Here is a 23,273-nt window from a genome sequence, read left to right on the forward strand (position 1 = left end):
GAAGATTTGGATATGGATGGTTTTTTTTTAATATCCTTTAATGGGGTAAGAGATTAAGAAGCATTCTAGTTGAGTTTGGATACCTTTAAATCTTTCACATATTTGAAGTATTTTATGTGATATTTATTTATTATGATGGATGATAAATCTTAACATCCGGACATAGGTGATCACGTTGGTCTTTATGTTATTATTATTATTATTATAATATATGATACATATAATGTGGTAGTAACACATTGATCAATGTCCTCTACAATAATAAATGAAAAAGATGTCCATTGGGCTCCACCAAGGTGGCGGGGGGAATAAACAGTCTCGAATGGCAATTCAATATTGGCATCTCACGGCTGCCGCCGCTCTCTTCCAGTTCACGTCGACAACTCCATGGCTCGTAACTCTCTCTCTCTCTCTCTCTCTCTCTCTCTCTCTCTCCTCTCTCTCTTCGAATCTGATACATTCCGTTCCTTGATGCGGCGCAGTTGGGCGGATCCTGCGGCCGGTCATCGCCGTCGCGCTGTTCCTCCTCTTCCTCCGGTTGCCGCCGCGGGCGACGGGGCAGAGGCCGGAGGTCGTTACCGCGAGGCACGGCGCCGTGGCCACCGATGACCGACGCTGCTCCGGGGTCGGGAGGGACGTCCTCCGAGAGGGCGGCCACGCAGTGGACGCCGCCGTCGCCGCTGGCCTCTGTCTGGGCGTCGTCAGCCCCGCGTCCAGCGGCGTTGGCGGGGGCGCCTTCATGCTCGTGAGGGCGGCTAGCGGGAGAGCGCACGCCTTCGATTCGAGGGAGACTGCTCCCTTGGCGGCCTCCGAGGTACGACATACCCATCCGCTCGGCTTCTTATTTGCTTTTGGGTATATTCCTTTTAATCGATAGAGTTACTTGTAGATGATCGAGCTACTAATTCTTGGGGCAACTTCACATGAGAGTCAAAAGAACAACTGTCATCAACTTATAGGATTTAATTTCTGAACTTTAAGGTTATTTAAGATACCCAGCCAGCAAACCATCTCAAAGATGCACTTTCTTAGTAAAGTGTATGCTGTCAAAACTATTTATCTTTGTAAGTTTTCTGTCAAAAAAGTGCCTTGCTAATTGATATTGGATTTTTTGGCCTTTTTAAATCGCCATATAAGTTTTTCTTTTTCCTTTGAGATGCTTATGTTTGAATGCTTAGCCGAGTATTGGTATTTGATTTGAGACTGCTTGTTTTCCTCTTCTTTTCTCTCCTTCACAATTACTTTGACAGACCCTCCATGTTCATCAACTTAAATGGAAAATTAAAGGAATCTAATTGTAAAATTTTTTGCACAAAAAATATCTATTTATTTGTCTGTCATATTCCTAGTGCAAGTTCTTCAAAATTTTCAATGTATTGATGATGCCTGCAGAACATGTATGCCGGCAATGCTGCAGCAAAAGCAAGTGGTGCCCTTTCGGTAGCTGTTCCCGGAGAAATTGCAGGATTTTATGAGGCTTGGAAACATTATGGAAAGCTTCCGTGGAAGAGGCTGGTAATGCCAGCAGCAAATATTGCTGAAAAAGGATTCAGAATATCTCCTTACTTATATATGCAGATGAATAGAACAAAATTAGGCATTTTTACTGATAAAGGACTGCGTGATATTTTCACATTAAATGGAAGAAGCCTTTTGCAGCAAGGAGATGTGTGTCATAACAAAAGACTTGCACATACTCTGAAAGCTATTTCAGACCACGGGCCAGATGTGCTTTATAATGGTCCCATCGGAATTAAACTAATTAGAGATATTAAGAAGTCTGGAGGCATATTAACGATTAAAGATTTACAGAGATATCAAGTAAAAGTGAAGGAGCCAATCTCTTCTGAAATCTTGGGGTTAAACATCTTGGGCGTGCCACCCCCTTCATCTGGTGGTGCTGGACTGATACTTGTAAGTCTTTATTGATTTTTTCTCCTCATGTCTAACAAAGATATCAATGTATAGTCCATGGATGCTACTAGTATTAGTGAGGTTCCAGTTTTAAGTGCCATTTGGAAAATAATTGAGAGTCTTGTTTACCAATTAGTTGACATGTATTATTAAAAAGGTTAGGAAATTAGATGATCATGTTAGGATCCTTTTTTTGAGCTTTTGAATAATATTTATTGAGTCTGTTTAGTTCAGTTGTTTATTGAGTTCAGTTAGAGTCAGGTAGAGATTTATTTAATATTTATTTATTATTAAGAGTCCAAGTCCTGGACTCTAGGTGGAACTCTATAAATAGTGATGTAACATTTTCTTTTGAGAATCATTCAATCAATGAAATGTTATTTCATTCTGTGGACAAACCCTAGGAGGACGATCCCCTCGAAATGATCAAGGAGGGCCGATCCTCTCGAAGTGATCAAGGAGGGCCGATCCCCTCGAAGTGATCAAGGAGGATCGATCCCCTCGAAGCGACGATAAGACTTTAGGGTCTTATCAATTGGTATCAGAGCGACAATAAGACTTTAGGGTCTTATCATTTCACTTACCTGCTTATAAACTAACCATTTTGCCCTTTCCTGTTTTCATTCATTTAATGACAATCACTATGTAGAAATTATAAAGGGACATTAATTAGGAAGACATTTTCTTTCTTGTAATTTTGCACTTCCTGTTTGATATAAGTACCGAAAATTGGTAAAATGTACCAAGTTTTCTGTAGTCTGACTGTTTAGGTTACATCTTTGTCATTAATTCTCAAACTAGTTGGCATAACTAACAACCAACAAGTGAACTATTTTGTGCTTCTAGAATTGAGAAATATGCAAGCCACTTTTCCATATGACCTGCCTTTCTTTTTTACTTGAGTTATCAGTTACCATGTATCAGATTTCAAAGATCAAGTGGACATTTGCTGATACGTTAAAATATTTATCATCCATAGATTTTTCTGTACTTGTATATAATACAAAAAATGCTCAATATACCTTATCAAAAATTGGCCTTTCATTGATACGGAATCAGGCTAAGCCTCTATACTGATGACATGACAGAAAAAAAAAATAATAACAAAAAAGTATACTTCAGTTAAATGCGCTGATTCCAAAAATGTTTGTAACATGTATTTCTGCCTAGGATTTCTGCAAATTGATTGATATTATTTAGTAGTAGTTCTTGAACATATGAACTCACAGGTTATTATTAAAATGTAACAAGAATTATAAAGCATCTAAATCCAACTCTTTTTAATTGCATTATTGTTCATAAGACACCCAGTATGGATCTTAAATTCTTTTATGTAACAGAAATTTCCCCTTTCTTTTCTTTTCTTGATGGCACAGATATTAAATATTCTTGCTCAATATGGAATTCCATCAGGTGTTTCTGGCTCTCTTGGACTTCATCGGTTTATTGAATCACTGAAGCACATGTTTGCGGTGAGAATGAACCTTGGGGATCCTGACTTTTACAATGTTACCGCAGTTCTTTCCGATATGCTCTCTCCAAAGTTTGCAGAAGATTTAAAGAAAACCATCAATGACAACAAGACATTTCCTCCTAACTATTATGGAGGAAGGTAAGTAAAGTACTATATCTAGATCTTATCCTACTCTTATGATTACATTCTCAAATTTAAAATACAGATTACAGCTATATTTAGAACCGTAGAAGTTCTTATGACATGGTATTGTAGTTTATATCTACTTCAACATCTTTCCCTGCAAAAACAATTAAAGACTTGAACTATTGAATTATCAACACATAGATTTAGGTCATTGGTGTCACATCACAGATTTATAAAAAAATAATAAATCAGTAATTTATTATCCATAATTTATATAATAAACTCTCTTTCTTTTTTTTCGTCCTTGAATTCAAATCATTATCTTTACAATAGTAAATATTCTAATAACTAGAAAAAAAGAATCACATCTTCTTGGTAGGGTCACAAATATTTTCCACCCAAGTTTCAGATCTATTACAAAGTAATAGATTACTTTAAAAATAAATATAAGATAAAAACATATCAGCAATCACACATGCTGGTAGGAATCTCGAAAAAATCATAAAAATAATTTTTAATATTCGTGAAATATAAACAAATATCAATAATTTAATAAGAAATAATAATATATCGATTCATCATAAAACTTATGCATCAGAAAAATGATGATAATTTCTTACATAATAAGTTAAATCATGCATCAACCACATGCAACACATACATAATAACTAGATAATATCACCCCCGATGGTGCACTCTCCCAATAGCGGATGAAGAGGCATATTCCACGGGATGGATTTCTCCCAATAGATTGACATTAAACACCCGAGTCTTGGACGGGTCACATGCGCTGCACATACCTATTCTAAGTAATAGATTGAGTTGAGGTATAACGGGCTAGATAGAGGAGCAATGATGTGTTTAATGTCAATCGCATAGTTGGGCAGGCTTAACTTCATAGATTAGGTTGAGCCTCACTTATAAGTTGGGTTGAGCCTTACCACTAAACTAGGCCATGCTTGGCTCGCGAGTTGATCATATATAGACACATGAGTTGGGGTCGTATCTGACCATATGGACTGGGTCGTATCTAGCCGCATGAGCTAGCCCATGCTTGGCCACATGGTTGGGTCGTATCTTGCCACATGGGCTGGGTCATACATGGTCATATGGACTAGATCATATCTAGCCATATGGGCAGGGTCATGCTTGGCCATATGGGTTGGGTTGTACCTTGCCATATAGGCTGAGATATATATGACCACATGGATTGGATCGCACCTGGCCACATGGGTTGGGTCATGCCTGGTCACATGGATTGTGTTGTATCTTGTCACATGGATTGACTCCTACCTGGCCACATGGGCTGGGTCATGCCTAGTCATATGGGCTAGGCTGTACTTGGCCACATAGGCTAGGTCGTACATGACCATATTGGCTGAGTCGATTTAGTTTGACAGATCAACCTGACTCAAGTAAGATCCCAATTAAACTCCTCTTATTAAATTAGATTTCGATATTTAAAATTATTAAAGAATAACTTAAATCCATTAAATAAAAAAATTACATTCATGACCTTAAATTTAAAACTAATTACTTCATAGAAATTTATGCATAATTTTTGAAATATAGATATATCTAATTAAATAAATTAGAACTACTATGTTAACCTAAAAATAATAATTTTAATAATTAAATCAATATTAAAATTCACTTAAGCTTAGGAGATTAATATAAATCAAATAATCATTCTAACATCACAAATCAATTATCATTATTTACTGATCATGAAATTTCAAAATTAAAACATCATTATGTATTATAAAATTATAACAATCTTAACATCAAGATTTCAAAACATAAATCAATGCTAATTAAAAAAGAAAGGATCCTACCTCTCCTCGACTATCCTTTCCTCGATATCATTTTCTCGAGAAGTCCTCTCCTCAATCATCCTATTATTAGGCTTAGTGAGGAATGAGGAAGGAGTAGCCCCTTTTATATAGGAGAAGGTGAGATCTCCCTTAAAGATAAGTAATAATTTAATTTTTCTTTTTAATTTAATTTTATTTTGCTTTCACACACAAAGAGAGTAATATAATATTCATTTCTTATAGTTCACACACCAAAAATAGAATGTAAACTATATACTTCTTAAATATCAAATCACTCATTAGGAAATAAATCAATTAATAATTTAGTTGAATAGTAAAATTTCTAACTTATCTACATTGTTAAGGAAACCAAATTTAACTATTTCCTTAACTTATCCACCGAGTCGATCTGGTCTGACAGATCAACCTGATTCAAGTAAGACCCCAATTAAACTTCTCTTATTAAATTAGATTTCGATATTTAAAATTATTAAAGAATAACTCAAATCTATTAAATAAAAAATTAAATTTATGATCTTAAATTTAAAATTAATTACATCATAAAAATTTATACATAATTCTTGAAACATCGATATATCTAATTAAACAAATTAGAACTACTATGTTAATCAAAAAATAAGAATTTTAATAATTAAATTAATATTAAAATCCATTTAAGCTTAGGAGATCAATATAAATCAAATAATCATTCTAACATCACAAATCATTTATCATTATTTACTAATCATGAAATTTCAAAATTAAAACATCATTATGCATCATAAAATTATAACAATCTCAACATCAAGATTTCAAAACATAAATCAATGCTAATTTAAAAAAAAAGGATCATATCTCTTCTCGGCTATCCTTTCCTTGATATCATCTTCTCGGGAAGTCCTCTCCTCACTCATCTCATTATTAGGCTTAGTGAGGAATGAGGGAACAGTAGCCCCCTTTATATAGAAGAAGATGAGATCTCCCCGAAAGGTAAATAATAATTTAATTTTTATTTTTAATTTATTTTTATTTTACTTTCACACACAAAGAGAGTAATATAATATTCATTTCTTATAGTTCACATACAAAAAATGGAATGTAAACTATTTACTTCCTAAATATCAAATCACTCGTTGGGAAATAAATCAATTAATAATTTAATTGATTAGTAGAATTTTTAACTTATCCACATGATTAAGGAAACCAAATTTAATTATTTCCTTAACTATAGTACACAAATATAGAAGTTAATAATAAGGTAATACATTATTTATAGTAATTAATTTATGTTAAGGGAGAAATTATCGGTGATTAAAATTGATCATTGTAGATGGACTGAAGGTGAAATACTAAGATGTCGAGAGCCACAACCCTTGTTAGATTTTCTATGTGGTTTAAACTTTAGGTCAACAAAGCAATCTTGGCTGCTTTATGATATGTTTTAATGCAAGAGAAATGTTGCAAGTTCTAATCTTATAGTAGTAAATATATTTGGTCCTTGTATATGATGATCTGACTTATGAACTGCTATGTTGGGTGCTCGTGTTTGTGGGTTGACAATGTATTATGTCTGTAATTTCAGTTGGTTGCTTCATGTTTTCACATAAGGAATAATATTAGTTGAATTTGGAAGCTTATTGGTCTGTCCTACTACTACACTAATAGGGGTTGCAATGGCCATATTTGCACTGAAGTTCTATCCTGACACAGTCAGCAAAACTGATCTTTCTTTTATTTACTGAATGAGTGTGAAAGAGAGGAAGACAGAAAAGAATCAAAGAGAGAGTAAATAAGGTTAGGGAAGACATATTCCTTATGGTTAGCCATTAAGTTGGGCCTTGAAATAGTTGGTGCTATTGCTTAGAAGGTAGGACATGGAACATGAGTAATTAGCAATGCCGATATTGGGATGATTTTAAGAAACATGATCATGGATACAGTGACAAGATTTATCGCAGTAGATGCTCATGCAAAGCTGCATGTGCATATTATTTGTTTTATGCCATCAGTGTAGCAGGTTCATAAATTTCTCTGCGTTTTTGTCAAATGGTGATCTCTTGGATTGTTTAAATAATCTTGGCTGATCTCTTAGATTGATTATTGGTGTTTACATGTTCTCTCAGTCTATTACTGTGTGTGACATATGCAGGTGGAATCTGATCAATGATCATGGAACCAGTCACTTGAGCATTGTTGATAGTGACCGAAATGCTGTTTCAATGACCAGTACTGTCAACTCATACTTTGGGTCACAGATTTTATCACCTAGTACGGGAATATTGCTTAACAATGAGATGGATGATTTTTCCATCCCCAATAGTTCTTCTGCTAATGTTCCACCACCAGCTCCAGCAAACTTTATTAGACCATTGAAAAGACCATTATCTTCCATGAGCCCTACAATTGTTGTCAAGGTATGCTATTTACTTCAGGAATATCCTCTGTTTATACCATGTATATATATTCTGCAATGAGAGCGAAATACTGATTTGTAAGTAAATCTAGGTCACCTTGATTTACTATATTATGTTCATGAAGGCTGATTGTCTTTGTACACTAAGAGGCATCCACTAGAAACAAAGTGCATCATCTTTCACAAAGAGCGTCCTTAACAAGCTTGCCTAAAATCCACAAGATGATGTCCAAGATTATTTCTTACAGAATATTGTAAGTCCATTTGAAATGTTCCCTGAAGAGAGTGGGTAATGATTGATTTAATTTCTCCATTTACAAGCTTTCTTATATTTTAATTGAAATTAGCTTCTAAATTGCTTTCTATTAACTCTCTCAAGCACATCATGTATCATAAGAGAGTTGATGCCTTTATGTAGAACTTGAGTGGGGCTAATCTACCTATTAAAGTAGGATGCCATGGCAAAAAGTGTCGGGACATTCCAAGCATTGTAAACCACTATTCTTCTGTTATCTTCTTTTTCTTGCTTTACAGGATGGGCAATTGAAGGCTGTGGTGGGTGCGAGCGGAGGAGCCATGATCATTGCTGCGACTGCTGAAATATTGCTGAACCATTTTGCACAGAGGATGGATCCATTATCTTCAGTTTTAGCTCCACGATCTTATCACCAGGTTCTGCTACTTCCTCCTTTTCTTTCATTTCCTATCCTTGCATATTCCAATATTATCCCTAAAATGAGTTCCAGTAGATTGAAAACACATGCTGCTGAAGGTTAACGTAGAGGTTCTTTACGTATCCAAAATGACATGAACAATGACTTTAGCTCCCATATAATGCTCCATTTCTTATATCTCACCGGAACATGAAACTTGGCTAAGTTCCAAAGTTGAGAATGTTTGGAACTCTTGTTTTTATTGGATCACCAAGTCCCAGTAGCAGAATTATGGAGTCTTTGAGTTGTTTTCAGTAAGAATCGTTTTAAATATAAATATGCTTCAACCAATTATGGAGTTTTTGCTTTCTGTTTCTTCTGCAGCTGATACCAAATGTGGTTCAGTACGAGAACTGGACGACGGTAACAGGCGACCACTTTGAAGTTCCTGCTGCAACAAGAGCAGCCCTGCAGAAGAAGGGCCATGTCCTACAAGCCCTTTCTGGAGGCACGATTTGCCAGTTTATCGTTGTGCGCAGCAGCCTAGAGAAGTCGGCAACAGTTGGAAGTGAGCTCACTGCTGTTAGTGACCCAAGGAAAGGTGGTTTGCCGGCTGGTTATTAAATGATGATGCATATGATGATTCCTCGAGCAAGCAAAGAAGTGCTAATCTTCGTTACCAATTTACAGCTCAGTAGGAGAGTTGTGATTTCTTGATTCTCAATAATAGACATTTTCTTAGTTACCTTATTTGAATAATAGAAGATTTGCACCATATGCATAATCCCTTCAGAGCTTGAAAAAGTTTGCAGATCTGACTGTGTAGTTAATAATGTCCACAGGTTTGGTAAAGGTTACCGCAAGCCAATTCTTATTTGAAATTCTAATTCACATTAATATTCTTAAAAGTTATTATGATGCTAGTAATATTAGGGATATTGTAGCTATATTATTATTATTATTATTATTATTATTCACGTATGCATCTTTTTAACTCAAATAAACTAATGTTAGACATGGGTTTTGACTAATTTGAAACCTTTTGGGTCAGTGCTAACAGCAGTATCACAATGAGGGATGTATAATATGCAATGTAAACAAAACATATATGTACACATACACACACACACACTGCAAACGATAAAAGCTGAGATTTTGTGCAAAGTGGAAGCAATCAAGCAATCGTAACCCTTTTTTTATTTTTATTTTTATACAGTACCTAATGATGTGATACTCAAAGTTCATATCCTGTTGAGTAAAACAATATGCAGAAGCCACGAACTCTCCATAATAAACACTCAGCTTTATGTCGCTAAAGTTGGATTTGTGAACCTAAAAATCTTTAATTCATCAGGCAGATGAACCCGGATAAATCCACAGATGTTCTTAAAGGAAAGATAGAATTTGTTACAACATAATTTACAACATACGACATCATATACGGCTTCACAACCAGAGGTCATGGAGCTGTCATAAATATTTACAGATTATCTCCATTTCAGTTCCCTGCTTTCAATTTGGGTGACTATTTTATTGATAAAATTACTCCAGAATCTGGATGATAGCAGCTACCTTCCTACCATCTCGTTCCCCTAGCAGCTTCTTGGTCACAGACGACATTGCATGTTGCAAGGTACAGGTTCTGAAGTTTCTAAGCTGGTTCACGAGGTCGGGCAGCCCACAAGGAGCTAAGGGCACGAAGGCGTTGGAAGTAATCGCCCAATGCAAGAAGGCCTCGTGCTGCTTGGCGGACTGTGAGAATCTTGTACATCTGCTGCAAGGTTTGCTGCCGAAGGTGGTCAGCCTGTAGTAACAACATTAGCATTAGGAAAGGATAGTTTCGTTCCGAGGTGAACATTCATTCCGACTGAACATTCTCAAACAAACTATTCATGATTGCTGGTAATAGGTAGCCCACTTTTCAACCCAAGCATGTGTCATTATGAAAAATCAATATTGGTCGGACCGACTGGTATTATCGGCTTGACCGAGGATCGGTATTGGCCGATATCTAATTAACTATCATTTTCTTCCAGTGATACCGGATGGTGTACCATCTGATATAGTCATATGATAGATATCAGTTTGATCAGTTGCTAAAACTTGCATTAGACCAAGATCTAAAACCTTGTCTTGAGTAACCTAGTGTCAGTTTTGAAAATATTTCCATGAACGAAATGTTATTGCTTTATCACTTTTGCCCAATTGAGTCATCAAATACAGGGGAGAAAATTTATCCCAAAAAGAAATACAGAGGTGAAATAGGAAAAGAAAAGGAAAATGTAGACCTTGAACAAGCCAGCATATGCAAATTTGGGTCCGAAATCTAATCTTAAAACAAGGGACTCCAGTTCAAATCTAATCTAAGCCAGCATATGCAAACTTTATAAAGGATCTAGAAAAGGAAGAACTGAGAACGAGAAAATAACATGCAGTGGTTCATTGTAAGAAGACTGGTAATTACCTGGTTTACGAAGCTTACAAGAGCCTCCAGTTTCCCCATTGCATTCACCATCTGTCCCATGTAATCCGAAACACCAGAGGTTCCTGAGGAATCAGATGTTAGAGTCTCAGCAAGATTTTGTTGAAGCTTATCCATTCCTTGGGAAAGTGCATCTTCAGCTTGCTGCGAAGATTGTTGCAGGTTACAGACAGAAATAACTTGTTGCTCAGTCAAAGGATCAAGCTGTGGTGAGAGAACCTATAACCAAGAAAGTAAATACATGTTAACTGCACTCCAAATACAGGGATCATATAGTCCAATAGTCTGAATGCTGCAACATTTACAAAATGGCCCTTTCAACTGATGCTTTAAGATGTTATGCTGTGCTAATAATATCTGAACTAAGTACCAAAATATTAGGACCTTTTACTCCACAAAAACCAATAAAATCACGAGATTGATGTAACTCATTAAATCACCTTTAAAAGTTCTGAAGGCCGAAAACCCCCAATCCAAAGAAAAAATCGTTCTGCAGCTGTCTTCCACATGCCAGACATAAGATAGAAGACATCAGATTTCGCAGCAATTGCTTTGATATGAAAAAGATTGTCATAGTGGCTCAATGCACTCTCTACAAGCATGCGAAGCTCTATATCAGATACATGTGCTTGCAAAGCAGCTCTAAGTTCACTAGTCTGTCGGTTTTGTTCTTCAACCCAGTGCCCATATTCCATCTCAAAAGCAGTAACACCTGAAAGATGTCAAGAAGGAATCCTTTAGGTACTTCAGCAGGCGAAGTGGTAAATTCATTCTCCAATAAAAATTCCACGATGAGGATAATAAGGAAAAAGGCATGTCCAAAAACCCTAAAGCACAAAGCTCCCAGCATGTTTTAAAAATTATAACAGTTAATAATCATAAAAGAAAGCAACTAACATCCGTCTTCCGAGTTAATATTCATGCAAGGTAGTAATATGGTTCAGCAACTAACTCATACATTCTTTAATGATAGTTACTGCAGTAACTGTTTTGACTCTACTTATATGGTTTACTTAGGCCAAGGATAAACCACACACGTAAAGCAGAAGTGAGACCAGAACAATGCGTTTGAACTAAAAATGTGAAGTTAAGATTAAGAAAATAGACAGAGGAAGATATTAATGCTCCTCGACGTGCACAAGCATGATATACAATATTAAACATTATAAGCATTCTAGTCTGACATAATTAAATGTTACAAACAACGAATACCAAAGCAAAAAAGAATGACACTAGTGCAAACCCAGTGAGGGTTCCCACCAGTTCGGGGTCATAGCCATACCCTGGTATTTTGAGTGGCTATTTATGTGGCTCAATCATTTTGATGTTGCATGGTCTAAAAAGGTACTGTGCCTCCAAAAGTGAGGGAACAAATATTTCACCTGAATTGACACTTCCTGATAGTCCAAGAGTTGACTCTCCTAAATTCCCACCAATGTAGACACCCTGCAGCTCAGCAGTAACTCAATCAGCTTAGGAACTGACAACTTGTATGCTTATTATATAAAATATTCCCTATACCTGCTGCTTAGCCTGGTCAAGCTGCTGTTCTATCTGCGCTAGTTTTAGACGGCTCGATTCTAATTGTTGAACATAAGCCTATCAAAGAAAGCAACAGAAGATAAGAATATTGTGTGCAACTTTCATACATTTGCAGAATTTCCATGTAAATATACCTTCTTTCTCAGACGACTTTTTCGAGCAGCCTCTCTGTTCTGTGCAAGACGTCTTAATACCTATAGAGAAAGTAATCATATGCACTGACATCACTATTATATAAAATTATAATGTCATTCATGTTCACATGGAGCGTTTACAGCATATGGAATTATCTTTAAATTAACTACTTAATTGTCCATACATAATCTAAGTTCATATATCTATAGTCAGAGGTTTGGACCTAACAAAAATTACTGACAAATTTGATTTCACAAAATGAGGTATGAGTTCACCACAATCTTCCTTGACAAGAAAGAACATGCATTTTCATCCCTTATTTTGAAACATCTTAGAAGCTTGAACACAGCCAAGAAATTTTATCATTGGCATTAGGATGGCTTACAATGCTTCTAATGTCATATCAAAACATTCTTGCACAAGTTAGTTCATGGCTCAAGTCTAAATCCTAAGCATCCTACATTATCTAGTAATAACTTTAGCAAAAGTGACTTGTTGCTTTTTGGTGAGTAAGGTCCATTGATGATGTGATTTTCTTGAGCTTTTTTATAATATTTTCTTGATACAAGAAGAAAACCAATGATAATCCAAACTACTGAATCAACAAAATATCCTTTTCTACTTAAAGGCAATGCATGAAACCACAGAGCTGATTAATCACCATCCATAATATATTAAATTTTATCAGTGACAAAGATGGTACAAGCAGTTTGGTTACCTTATCTGTAGGCTTGTTTGCTTCTTGGTCGTATTTTTTTGATGGCCCTAGCATGGTATGAGGACTATCTTCTAACTGCAAAACCATTACAATGTAAAGATCTAATGTCACCTATTTCAGCATTCTAACCAAAAAAGAGAAAAGAGAAATATTTCAAATAGCCTACCCTATTGTCGAGTTTTATCTCTGCCTCTACGATTGATGATGCCCCTGTATTTTGACTGCTGTCAGCTTTAAAGGTATCTCCCCACATGCCTATCTGGTGGTTTGGTTCAAATATACCCATCTTTCTAGGGGATGCAAATTGAGTCGATGCAGAGCTCATGTTATTTGAACTGCACAGGAAAAAAAATGACATTACTTGATTAAAAAGGTGAATGGCATCAGCTGCATAAAAATAGAAAAATAATGGCCAAAGCAGCATAAACCAAACATATAACATTTGAAAATTTGCTAATTCAGGCAAGGAAATGAAAAAACACTGAACTTTTCAGTACGATTATGAGAGATCTGTTGTCTTTTGTAATGATCTCGAGACCATTAGAATATCTAGAAGTTTAGGCCAAATACATTTATAATTGCTATTAGAAGCCTTTTTGTTGACATCATACTTTACTCCGTCTTTCTGGCTTGTCATCGAGCAGCAAACCACCATAAGTATATTTCCTTCCAAGATTTTAGCACCAATATCATAAGAGACCTTTGTAAGTCCAGATATTAAGTTTAGTTGTACAAGAAAATAAAGCTCCAGGAGACTATATTACCATATCATATAAAGATCGGATGAACCATTAGATTCATTCTCATAATAAATCAGTGAAATGACCAAACTAGAGATGCCATTGAACTGACGCTCGTCCATGAGCATTAGACCAGTCTGAATACAGCCTTTGTAACAGAGGTGCACAACATAATAATCCCAGATGCCAAGTGTTATCATCTGGAGCAGCACTGCCCTTATCAGCTACTAGCACTATATTATATTGAGGTAATCCTAGAAGGATATAACTATACCTACACAGAGTAACACATGCACCAATAGACAATCAAGTAGTCACTTCTGTCAGGACATTCCAAGATAGAATACAGAGGTAAAGACCAATCATCAGGGAAAAGCAAAACATTGTTGCAAAAATGAAGAAAGTATTATTGGCAGATCCACATGTTGGCCAACCTAACAATGGTAACCTATTCGATCTTGTTTAATATCTGCTCTAACTAACAAGACAAGTAGAAAAAAAAAAAAAAAACTATAACTCAGGAAAGAATCATCATAAAGCAAAACATGAAAAAATTATGAACTTTCCAAAGATCATCCTCTCATTTAACATTTGAACTCCAACAGCAAAAAGAAGTAAAACAGCAGCCTATTGCACTTAACAAATAGCAATCCATCTTCTACTTACTATATGACTAGATCAAATTAACCACAAAGACCATCCAACTGGTTTAGTAAATTTGCTGTATTTGTAAGATTGTCTTCCTTAAAGAGACTTTTGTCCCAGAGTGTTATACACTCATTCACTTCCAAAGAAACTTCACTGCAATTTTATGCTCAAATGATGAGTCTACTCATGTTATCAAACATAAAAAGGAGAAAGAAATTAATTGCCTGAGATAGATATGTTCTTTATCAGAGGTTGACTAGTTTGTCCATCTCTTTCGAGGTATACAAAATTTTCACTACCTCCCGAAGCAAGGGGTGGTCGATCATTGTTCCAAAATGTCCCTGCTAGGCAAAAAATTACAGTAAGCAAGATCGGTTTATCTTCTGCCCTGCTTCTTCCCACTGATGAGAGGATAATCTACCAAGTAGCCAGCAACAACAACAATAACGACTCATCAATTTTCTTTCGTTCTAAAACGAAAGCGCGTAGATTAAAGAATTCATCCCATTTGCATAAGACCATCTTGTAGTAGCCAAAAAAAAGCTCAATCTTGAGCCCGAGATAATACTTGACCTGCTTTCAGAATAAAGACCTGCAACATGTGAAAGCAGCCTGTCAAGATTCGAAATCCCATCCGAGTCTCATCACAAGAAGGACTCAAATAAAGATCCTTTGGAAGATCCTACAACACCTCCCTCAAAACAGTATTCCAATGTGCAGGAAGCTTAACAAAGTGGGATTTCTCTTTCGGTTTCGAAGCCTTCTCCCCTGACACAAAGCCACTTCGAAACTTAAACCCTCGCTTCTTGTCTTCACTGGATAGTCTGAGGAAGGGCCAACTGATGGTAAAAGCAAACCGACCCCAACAATTTCCGGAAGTAGATAGGAGGTGCCAAGCCCAGAGTTGACAGCTTCGGTTGCCTCCCCAATCCAAGAAACAACAAAGAGGAAGCAAAAGAAAAGCAAGTTCCTTTCGGAATCAAGCTCCTACCAAACATCCACCCAGAAACATAGAAAAGAGGCTTCTTTCCATCGAAAAGGACGATCTTGAGATCCGAGGGCAGCAAACAACACGCATCAAATCAAATACGAAAAAGGGGGAAGGGGGCTTCAGAACCTCGAGATCCTGCGAGATGCTCCCGGCAGGCCTAGCGGCATCGGGGTCGGAATCGCCGGTTCCTCAGAGCCTCCATCGCCGTCCCTTTCGCCTCTCTCACCTCCCCACTGCCTTCCCTCCTCGGTGGCTTTGCTTGCGCGAGCAAGAGAGCGAAGTTAAAAAAACAGGAAGGAAGCGGACGGCCAAGCAAACACGCACCCAGCGGAGGTCGGTATCCCGGAAAACGACCTCCGACTCTTTTTCTTCCTCGCCCGCCCATTTATTCTATTCGTTCTAATAATGACACGATAATTAACCCCGCTCCCCGTCAACGTACGGGACGCCGTCAGTCGCCGTTCTGCTCAAGACTCCGCCACGCCACGCCACGCCGGAGGGCGACCGCGCGCCACAGGCCGGACATCGATGCCTCCGTTAGTTAGCCTTCTCCGTCGGCGCATGATAGCCTTCCGTGCGCCTACTGACGTCGGCACCCGTCACGTTTATTAGGTAGGCGTGGATCCACCCCGGTCCACTTACCCATCCATCCCCACTTGCCCTGCATATGCTCAGTATTTCTACATGCATAATATATATATATATATATATATATATATATATAATTACATATATATTTGGATGATGTCATAATATTGTGTAATAAAAAAAAAAAGATACATCATGACCATTTTATTTATTTATTTATTGGAAAAAAAGAGAAAATCTATAATATTAGGATCGTAGCAAATGGGAAAATAGAACAGTATCTGTGAGAGAAAAATGAATGAATACAACTGTTGCTATCCTTTTGCATCTTTCTGATCTTTCAAAAACGATTATAATAAATGTAAATGGCTATTGAAATATGCGGGCCTACGCAATAAGCAAAGAACTTGTATGGCGGTGAGCGTAACGTTACCGGCGGTCATTATTAGTGGAGAAACAACAATAATAGACTAATAATATAGTAATTGTGGGGGTAATAAAAGGGGGATTAGATTAAAGGATGCGATGATGTTATGTGGGTGGTGGAACACGTCAGGTGGGACGTCACCGTCACCAACCCACCCCAACCGAGTCCAACGCGCTCCGTGGGCTGGTAACCGCACCGAGGGGGTCGCCCGTGTCGCCTCTTTCCGGTTCTGGGCCCACTGGATTTGGGCCCCACCAGCGACCTACTCTGGCCTGGCGCTCCCCGAGTCAGCTCACGAATGACCTACAATGACGGCGCACATCGAAGGATTCGAGCTACGACTTAAGTCACGAATCAGTCCCTTTCTTTCTTTCTTTCTTTCTTTCTTTCTTTCCCCTCTTTTATTCTTTCCCTTGTTTACTAAGTTATTTCCTTTCTCTTGCGATTTCTTTGGCAAAACATAGCCTGTTTAAATGATTGGAAAGGTTAAAATGTTTGAGCATATTTAGTCTGCAATGAACAAGAATTTTCTAGATTTTTTTTACTAATTTTTATGAGAATTAGATTCTTGTTTACCTCATGAATGATTCTTGTTTCTCTCATTAATTTCTCTCCCATTTCTTGAGACTTCTTTGGCAAGACATGACTCTCATCATTAAAAACCTTGTTTGAGCAAATTGAGTTTAGAATTCCTGGTCTCATTTCATCATCACCAGCTATGATCATGAGCAAGTTTACTGTTGCAGTCATGTATCAGTATGAGAATCAACGAAGAGATAAATTTAAATCTTAACTTTTTGTGTCATAAAAGTGTTGCATTATGAAAGCATATCACCAAAGAAAATTTCTCAGCATCATAAATCTCCATCATGTAGTGATGTGATCGATCCATGCATCCTTAGGTTCCTTCACATGTAGTGTTGGTGATTTCCATATGTCTCCTCTAACCCAATGAGTCGCCCTAACTTTTCCAAGTTCTAGAACACCAAGAACAAGTGTGGAATGCGTGTGGTTTTGATCGTTGACGAAGAGAACAATTATACTTGAATTGACTTGAGAAAAGGATATTTGTCGATCGATTGGATCGATAAGGATTAATTGTTAGAATCAATAGAAGTGTTTTTTATGATCATGGATGAAAAGTTCCAAGCTGAAGTCACCATTAAGGTTATTTAATTTGGGATATGACAATTCAACTCATACCATCGTATGGTTGTAATTGAGGTCTTGGATATGGATCAGTTTTTGTGATTGCAAGTCAACTCCACTGCCCATTTATTTCTATATCTAATTTGAATGAATGTGATGGAGTGCAAGACATGTTTTGGATCAGATTAAGTCATGGATTTTCTTGTTTTATTTCATAATGGCTGGCTGTCGTGCTCTCGTCATTTATTGACTATCTCAAGGTTCGCAATATCGTCTAATATACACAGTATTTATTTCTCGATACATAGGCCAAAATAGATGTTAGATCTGATATAAGATTTACTCTAAAATCATCCGTTGTATAAAATCAATACTACTCGATACAAGACGGCTAGTTTTAATTTTTTTAATCTTTTTTTAAGGATCTTATCGAAACTCGATAAATTCAAATTGTGAACTTGGCATGATGTATTCTCTCTTATCCAAATCTAAAGATCAACTCTCTTGGATGTGCCTTTCGTTCTAGTTTCTTGTATACAATTAATGTTGTCTATTCTACGATCAGAAAATTCTACTAGGATTAACAAAGCTTTGAAAATTAGAGTTTACTCAATTTTCTTTGGCTTTTACTGTTCTTGCGACGGGAAGCATAGTGTTTAGATATAGAATTAGACCCAAGTAAACCTTAGCTAGAAACCTAATGCATTGTTTTTCTTCTATCAGCAAGAAAAAGAACACCGATACATCTGAAACATGAAAGCTAGGATTCATGACAAAATGCAAAGACAGAGAGCAGAAGAAAGGCATGCACAGATGAAGATTACCAGTTTGGCTTGTAATCTTGGTTCAATGTCCGATCATAAATGAGGTGGAGGAGAAGAGCACTTCCATGAAGTTGAGAGGGGAGGAGATAAATGGAGATACCCACATGCACTGAACCTTATAATAAGAAGCTAACCTCTTTGAGAATTGCCAGCTGACCAGCCACTGTTCTTTAAATTAACAAGCATAAACTGAGAAGAGTTTGGGGGCATTAAGGAAAGGAGAGACTTTAATGAAGGTATAAAGGCAGAGACAAAGTTGGGTGCTTTGGATCCATATGATTTGTCAAGCAGCAGTCTGTGGCTCAGATTCAGATACAGTAAAAATGCATTTATTATGATTCATTAGGATCAATTTATAAAGCAGCTGTATAAGTTATATGGCATAAATAGCTTAAAGTGATGCATCTGATAAGGCTTCACTGTAGATTCATGGACCTGTTCAGAAACTTTCCATGCAAGTGCCATCCATGATCCTGTAAAAGCTACAAGGAAAGCTCCCTCTTTCCCTTCAGAACCCAATTGTCTTCATCATCTTTGCCTTCTCTTGAGTGCCATGTCATTTGCTCTATCTTCTCCAACTCTCTATCAAATTGCTTATCAAAGAAGTATGTTTGCTTTATTAACAAGGTTGGTCAGCCTTTAAAAAGACTCTCATGCAATTATTTTATGCAGTGTTAGTGGACTTGTTTCAACAAAAAAAAAAAAAAGGCATACTTCTCTCCCACCCACTGTTTGATGAAACCCAACAATCATGGTGGTCACTTTGATTGGATGATTCCCTGATAGTGTTCTCTCCTTGGCTACAGACAATAATTGAGGCACCTTTTCCTATCATGTGTGTCCTTTTACATGTAGATAGGAGTGGATTTACTTGATGGAGGGAAGGAGCATAGGTGGATGGGGCCAAACAGACATGCAAAAGAACTCCTGAAAGCAGGCAAGCCAGGGATAAGGGTGAGTAATGGAGAATGAGTAAGATTCTTACACAAGTGGTGTTTTGACCACTGCATTCATGTTCTTTGTGATGATTCCTAGTAGATCTACAGGGATAAGAGATGCCAATAGCTCAAAAACATAAATCTGAGGCTTCAACTAAGTTCTAAGGTATCAGATCCATGAGACATTACGCAGTGTAAAGTCCTATTTATTTTGATTCAGATAAAAACACAAGACCATCAAGTTATTTTCCGATTTGTGCCTCGATGATCTGAGAGATCCAAGAAGTAAGCTTAACAAAATCTTAGTTACTCTTGTCTTTAGATGAACCAAAAGGCCATCAGTTTGTTCTTAACTTCATCAGATTTTAGATTAATTATGACTAAGGCTAAATATATGGCATAATAATGATAATATGAAGCAACCTTAGCAAAACCCTGCTTACTTTATATTTAGATCAACCACAAAGGCCATCAATTTATTTGTTCATCAATATATGGCTCAATCGATCTTAGTTAAATCTCCGAACTTCATCGGGTTTAATTCTTTGGTAAAATGAACATCTTTATCAACTAGTAATGGACTAATCTATATAGTTCTTATTACACCTGCAAGCAAAATCCTCCTTCATCAACTCTGTAAACATGGCAGAACATGGATGCTGAAATTTATATGGTGATCAATGTAAACCCCATTCCATCATTAGAACATAAGAAGAGCTCTTCAAAAGCCTAAGTTGAAACCCCCAATATCTGATGATCTCAAGATTTTTCTACTGACATAATCATGCCAAGCAGTTCAAGGAAGTGCTATTGCTCCTTGTTGAAGTCAAACATTCTTATAACCATCCAAAGGCATGATGCAGGTTGTCTGATAAACAATAACTGGAATCTGAATATGAAAGTGAGAGGATATGCTATGATAGCAAATTCCTGATACTTTTAATGTTGCTATTCTTATCTTCTCATCTTTTGCCTTGAGGAAAAGTTGCTTTCCTACTAAATAAATTCCTCTGCAGCATTCAGGTTCATGGCATGCTCCTCCAGTGCACAACAATCATTGGGTGATGGGTTGGTATCATCTCTCCATTTCTGGACAATCAGGGGTACATTGGCTAATGGATTCTGTTGAGCTTTCCTCCTGCTGTCCATCATCTCCATTACTGTCAGAACTTTCTGGGTGCAATATGAGGCAAACATTCTCCATACAATGTCTTCCCTTCCAGTTTATTATGGTTGTAGAGTAGGGACAATGAGAGCAGCAATGTCTTGCACTGTCTCTTTGCCTTTTGTAGACCATGGAAGCCACCAACCACTGTTGGAAGGATGTAGTGGTAAAGTGCACTGCAAAGTGGCAAGACATTCTTAAACAGTGCTCACCACATTAGAGAAGACTTGATATTGTGATGCAAAGAATTAAAGATACCTAAAATCTATTTTAGTGGTATCAATTGCAGTCCTTTAAAAGTACAGCAAAACCTTTCAGACATTGAGCTAAAGCACTGTGCTGTTAAGCCATCTCCATGGACAACTCAAGTCATTAGTGTACTAAGTGAATATTTCAGATGAATGAAATGTACAATGATTTAGCTAACATAAAGAGTTGCAGTACAACTTGGTAGATGATAAAATGGATATCTTTTCTATGGCATATCAACCAAAATCTCAAGGTTTCTTGGAATTCCTTGGCCTCAATCACATCTTATCCTGGTTGAGTTAGCAATGCAGCTGGGAAAGTACTGACCTTTTCTGCTAGAACAGGAATACAGGTCACAAGGAAGATTCAAAGGTTGCATCATTATTTAGACTGATCTTTTACTGGTCCGACTCCTCCTCACTCTCAAGTGCTCCCCAAGTCCACAACCCTCAAGCATGAAGTCTCCAACTTGCAATTTGGACAGAATCATGGGAAACTTACATGTCAGTCATCATCATCATCATCATCTTCTTGACAAAGTGCAGAAATTTCTACAACTTGATATAATTGGATGCCAAAAATAAAATCATTAGATGGCTATTGCCCTCTCCAAAAAGCTCTGTTAAACATCTCAGACATTATGTTAGACTAAATATGTTGCCCATTGGCCCAAAACCTACTAGCTTAAACTTTTAATTTAGAGTCATGTCCAACTATCATATTCATGGTCAGATACATTGTGTTAACCAATAACCTATACATTATGATACATTTATTAAAGATGTAGCAGTCCATCCTTTGCTCTATTGATTATATGCATAACAAAGAGCCGGTGACTCGAGCGACTTGCAATTTCTTTAAATATTTACCTAATTCCAGTCTAGAGGAATTACTTGATGTTTAGAAAGATATAGAGGAGCCTCTCAGTTTCAAGAAAAATAGAAGAGATAATTTCGTTTGTGTATCATATCGTTGCGATAACTAATGTATACATGATCATACCATCTATATGAAATACTGATCATTCATCAACAATTTCAAGTACAAGACCTGATCACTTAGATAATTCTTATTAATAAATGAATTATCAGAGTTCAAATCTGATGATAGGCCTGTTTTGCAATGAGTAAATGGAGAAAATTCAACTTGTCCTGGAAGCTGGAATCCATGGTTCAAAGTTCCTTGAATGCTGATGAACATATCTACCATTATGTTTTGTCTTCTGAGATTGTTTCGATATGTACAAAGTAGATGCATGTCTATAGGGACTCCAATCAAGTAGCTAAATGAATAGCTTCAGATTTTAAATGTAGTCAGAGCTTCATCATCCACATTTTTATGCATCTGAAGCTAAAGAAGAGCCAAGATCTTCACCAGAGAAAACCTGAGGGAGCATATGCAGAGACAGTCAACATGTAACTGTAAGCCAGGATATATCCCAAAAGGGTGCCATGTCTACTTCTTGATGATGATAACAATTTCAACTCTTAATATTCCAAGTCTCATATTCTGTGATCTTTCAAGTTTTTTCTGGCTTTTGCTAATCAACTTTACCACTTGTCTACATGATCATTTATCAAGACAATTAGTGATTTGCAGTTATGACCAGTTAGAGTGCCTACTGGTTGATGCCAATGATCTTTCTTGATTATGAGGTGAAGACTGGGGAAGTACATGATCTTTCAACATCAAAGTTCAGTGAGTGAATTCACTTGAAAGCTCTGTGGTAATGGGATTATTTTTTTGCTGACATTAGTAAAATAGAGAATATATTTGAAGGTTTTTTTTTATTCCTTGATTTAAAGAGACTCAATGTTTCACTGAACTGATATATGAAAATGTTTCACTAAAGTAAATGAAAAATACTTTTACCTTTTCTTTGTAACTGCAGTTCACTAACATCAGTTAAATATGATCAATCTGTGGTTCTTTGGATGGCTTTTAAATGGAAATAAGATATTTGGGTGAATATATATCTAATATATAACTATGCATATTATTTTTAGATGTTGAAAGGGTAAGTATATAAAACTCCTTGATCTCTACCTTATTATTAATAACTTCATTTTTTTCTAAGGAAAAAAACTTCAGCTATTGGACTTCATAAGGCCCTAAAGCTACACAAAGTCTTGCCAATCAAAATCATCACCCATATGATTCTTGTATCACATCTACAGCCTGTACTGGAAACATTATATGCTCTTTTTCTTTATATTTGTAGTAATATGTGTAAAGCAAACCACATTGACCTTCCTGTCCAACTGCAAAATATCATCAAAAAAC

At 36.7% G+C, this 23,273-nt stretch overlaps 2 protein-coding genes across 6 annotated transcripts; one reads left to right on the forward strand and one right to left on the reverse strand.

Annotated features, from left to right (window-relative positions):
• The first annotated feature begins 264 nt into the window (after positions 1-264).
• Positions 265-9,169, forward strand: LOC135612672 (glutathione hydrolase 1-like). The gene is made up of 7 exons (XM_065109236.1): positions 265-394; positions 483-814; positions 1,393-1,914; positions 3,291-3,526; positions 7,478-7,742; positions 8,276-8,413; positions 8,779-9,169. Exons 1-7 carry the CDS (start codon positions 388-390, stop codon positions 9,016-9,018), a joined length of 1,740 nt encoding a protein of 579 aa, XP_064965308.1. The 5' UTR covers positions 265-387; the 3' UTR covers positions 9,019-9,169.
• Positions 9,170-9,753: 584 nt separating this feature from the next.
• LOC135612673 (transcription factor TGA1-like) lies at positions 9,754-15,995 on the reverse strand. Of its 5 annotated transcripts, none has more exons than XM_065109240.1 (11): positions 15,777-15,994; positions 15,233-15,251; positions 14,884-15,000; positions 13,438-13,606; positions 13,272-13,346; positions 12,553-12,612; positions 12,398-12,475; positions 12,259-12,322; positions 11,317-11,588; positions 10,859-11,095; positions 9,754-10,198 (listed from the first exon to the last, which is right to left on the reverse strand). In XM_065109240.1, exons 4-11 carry the CDS (start codon positions 13,594-13,596, stop codon positions 10,046-10,048), a joined length of 1,098 nt encoding a protein of 365 aa, XP_064965312.1. In that variant the 5' UTR covers positions 13,597-13,606; positions 14,884-15,000; positions 15,233-15,251; positions 15,777-15,994; the 3' UTR covers positions 9,754-10,045. The 5 variants fall into 5 exon arrangements, with proteins under 5 accessions (XP_064965312.1, XP_064965310.1, XP_064965314.1 ...); XM_065109238.1 differs by having other exon boundaries at positions 15,081-15,251; XM_065109242.1 differs by lacking the exon at positions 15,233-15,251 and having other exon boundaries at positions 15,777-15,995.
• Between the last annotated feature and the right edge of the window lie 7,278 nt (positions 15,996-23,273).

Source organism: Musa acuminata, chromosome BXJ2-5 (assembly GCF_036884655.1).
Source record: "Musa acuminata AAA Group cultivar baxijiao chromosome BXJ2-5, Cavendish_Baxijiao_AAA, whole genome shotgun sequence".
Taxonomy (NCBI): Eukaryota; Viridiplantae; Streptophyta; class Magnoliopsida; order Zingiberales; family Musaceae; genus Musa; species Musa acuminata.

Excerpts from the sequence above, each read along its gene's own strand:
- LOC135612672 (XM_065109236.1), top strand. Across the intron at positions 7,743-8,275 it reads GCCCTACAATTGTTGTCAAG|GATGGGCAATTGAAGGCTGT; the intron begins GTATGCTATTTA and ends CTTGCTTTACAG. Across the intron at positions 8,414-8,778 it reads CTCCACGATCTTATCACCAG|CTGATACCAAATGTGGTTCA; the intron begins GTTCTGCTACTT and ends TTTCTTCTGCAG.
- LOC135612673 (XM_065109237.1), bottom strand. The coding sequence starts at position 15,817 with ATGCCGCTAGGCCTGCCGGGAGCATCTCGCAGGATCTCGAG. Across the intron at positions 13,347-13,437 it reads AGATAAAACTCGACAATAGG|TTAGAAGATAGTCCTCATAC; the intron begins GTAGGCTATTTG and ends ATGGTTTTGCAG. Across the intron at positions 12,476-12,552 it reads AAAGTCGTCTGAGAAAGAAG|GCTTATGTTCAACAATTAGA; the intron begins GTATATTTACAT and ends TTTCTTTGATAG.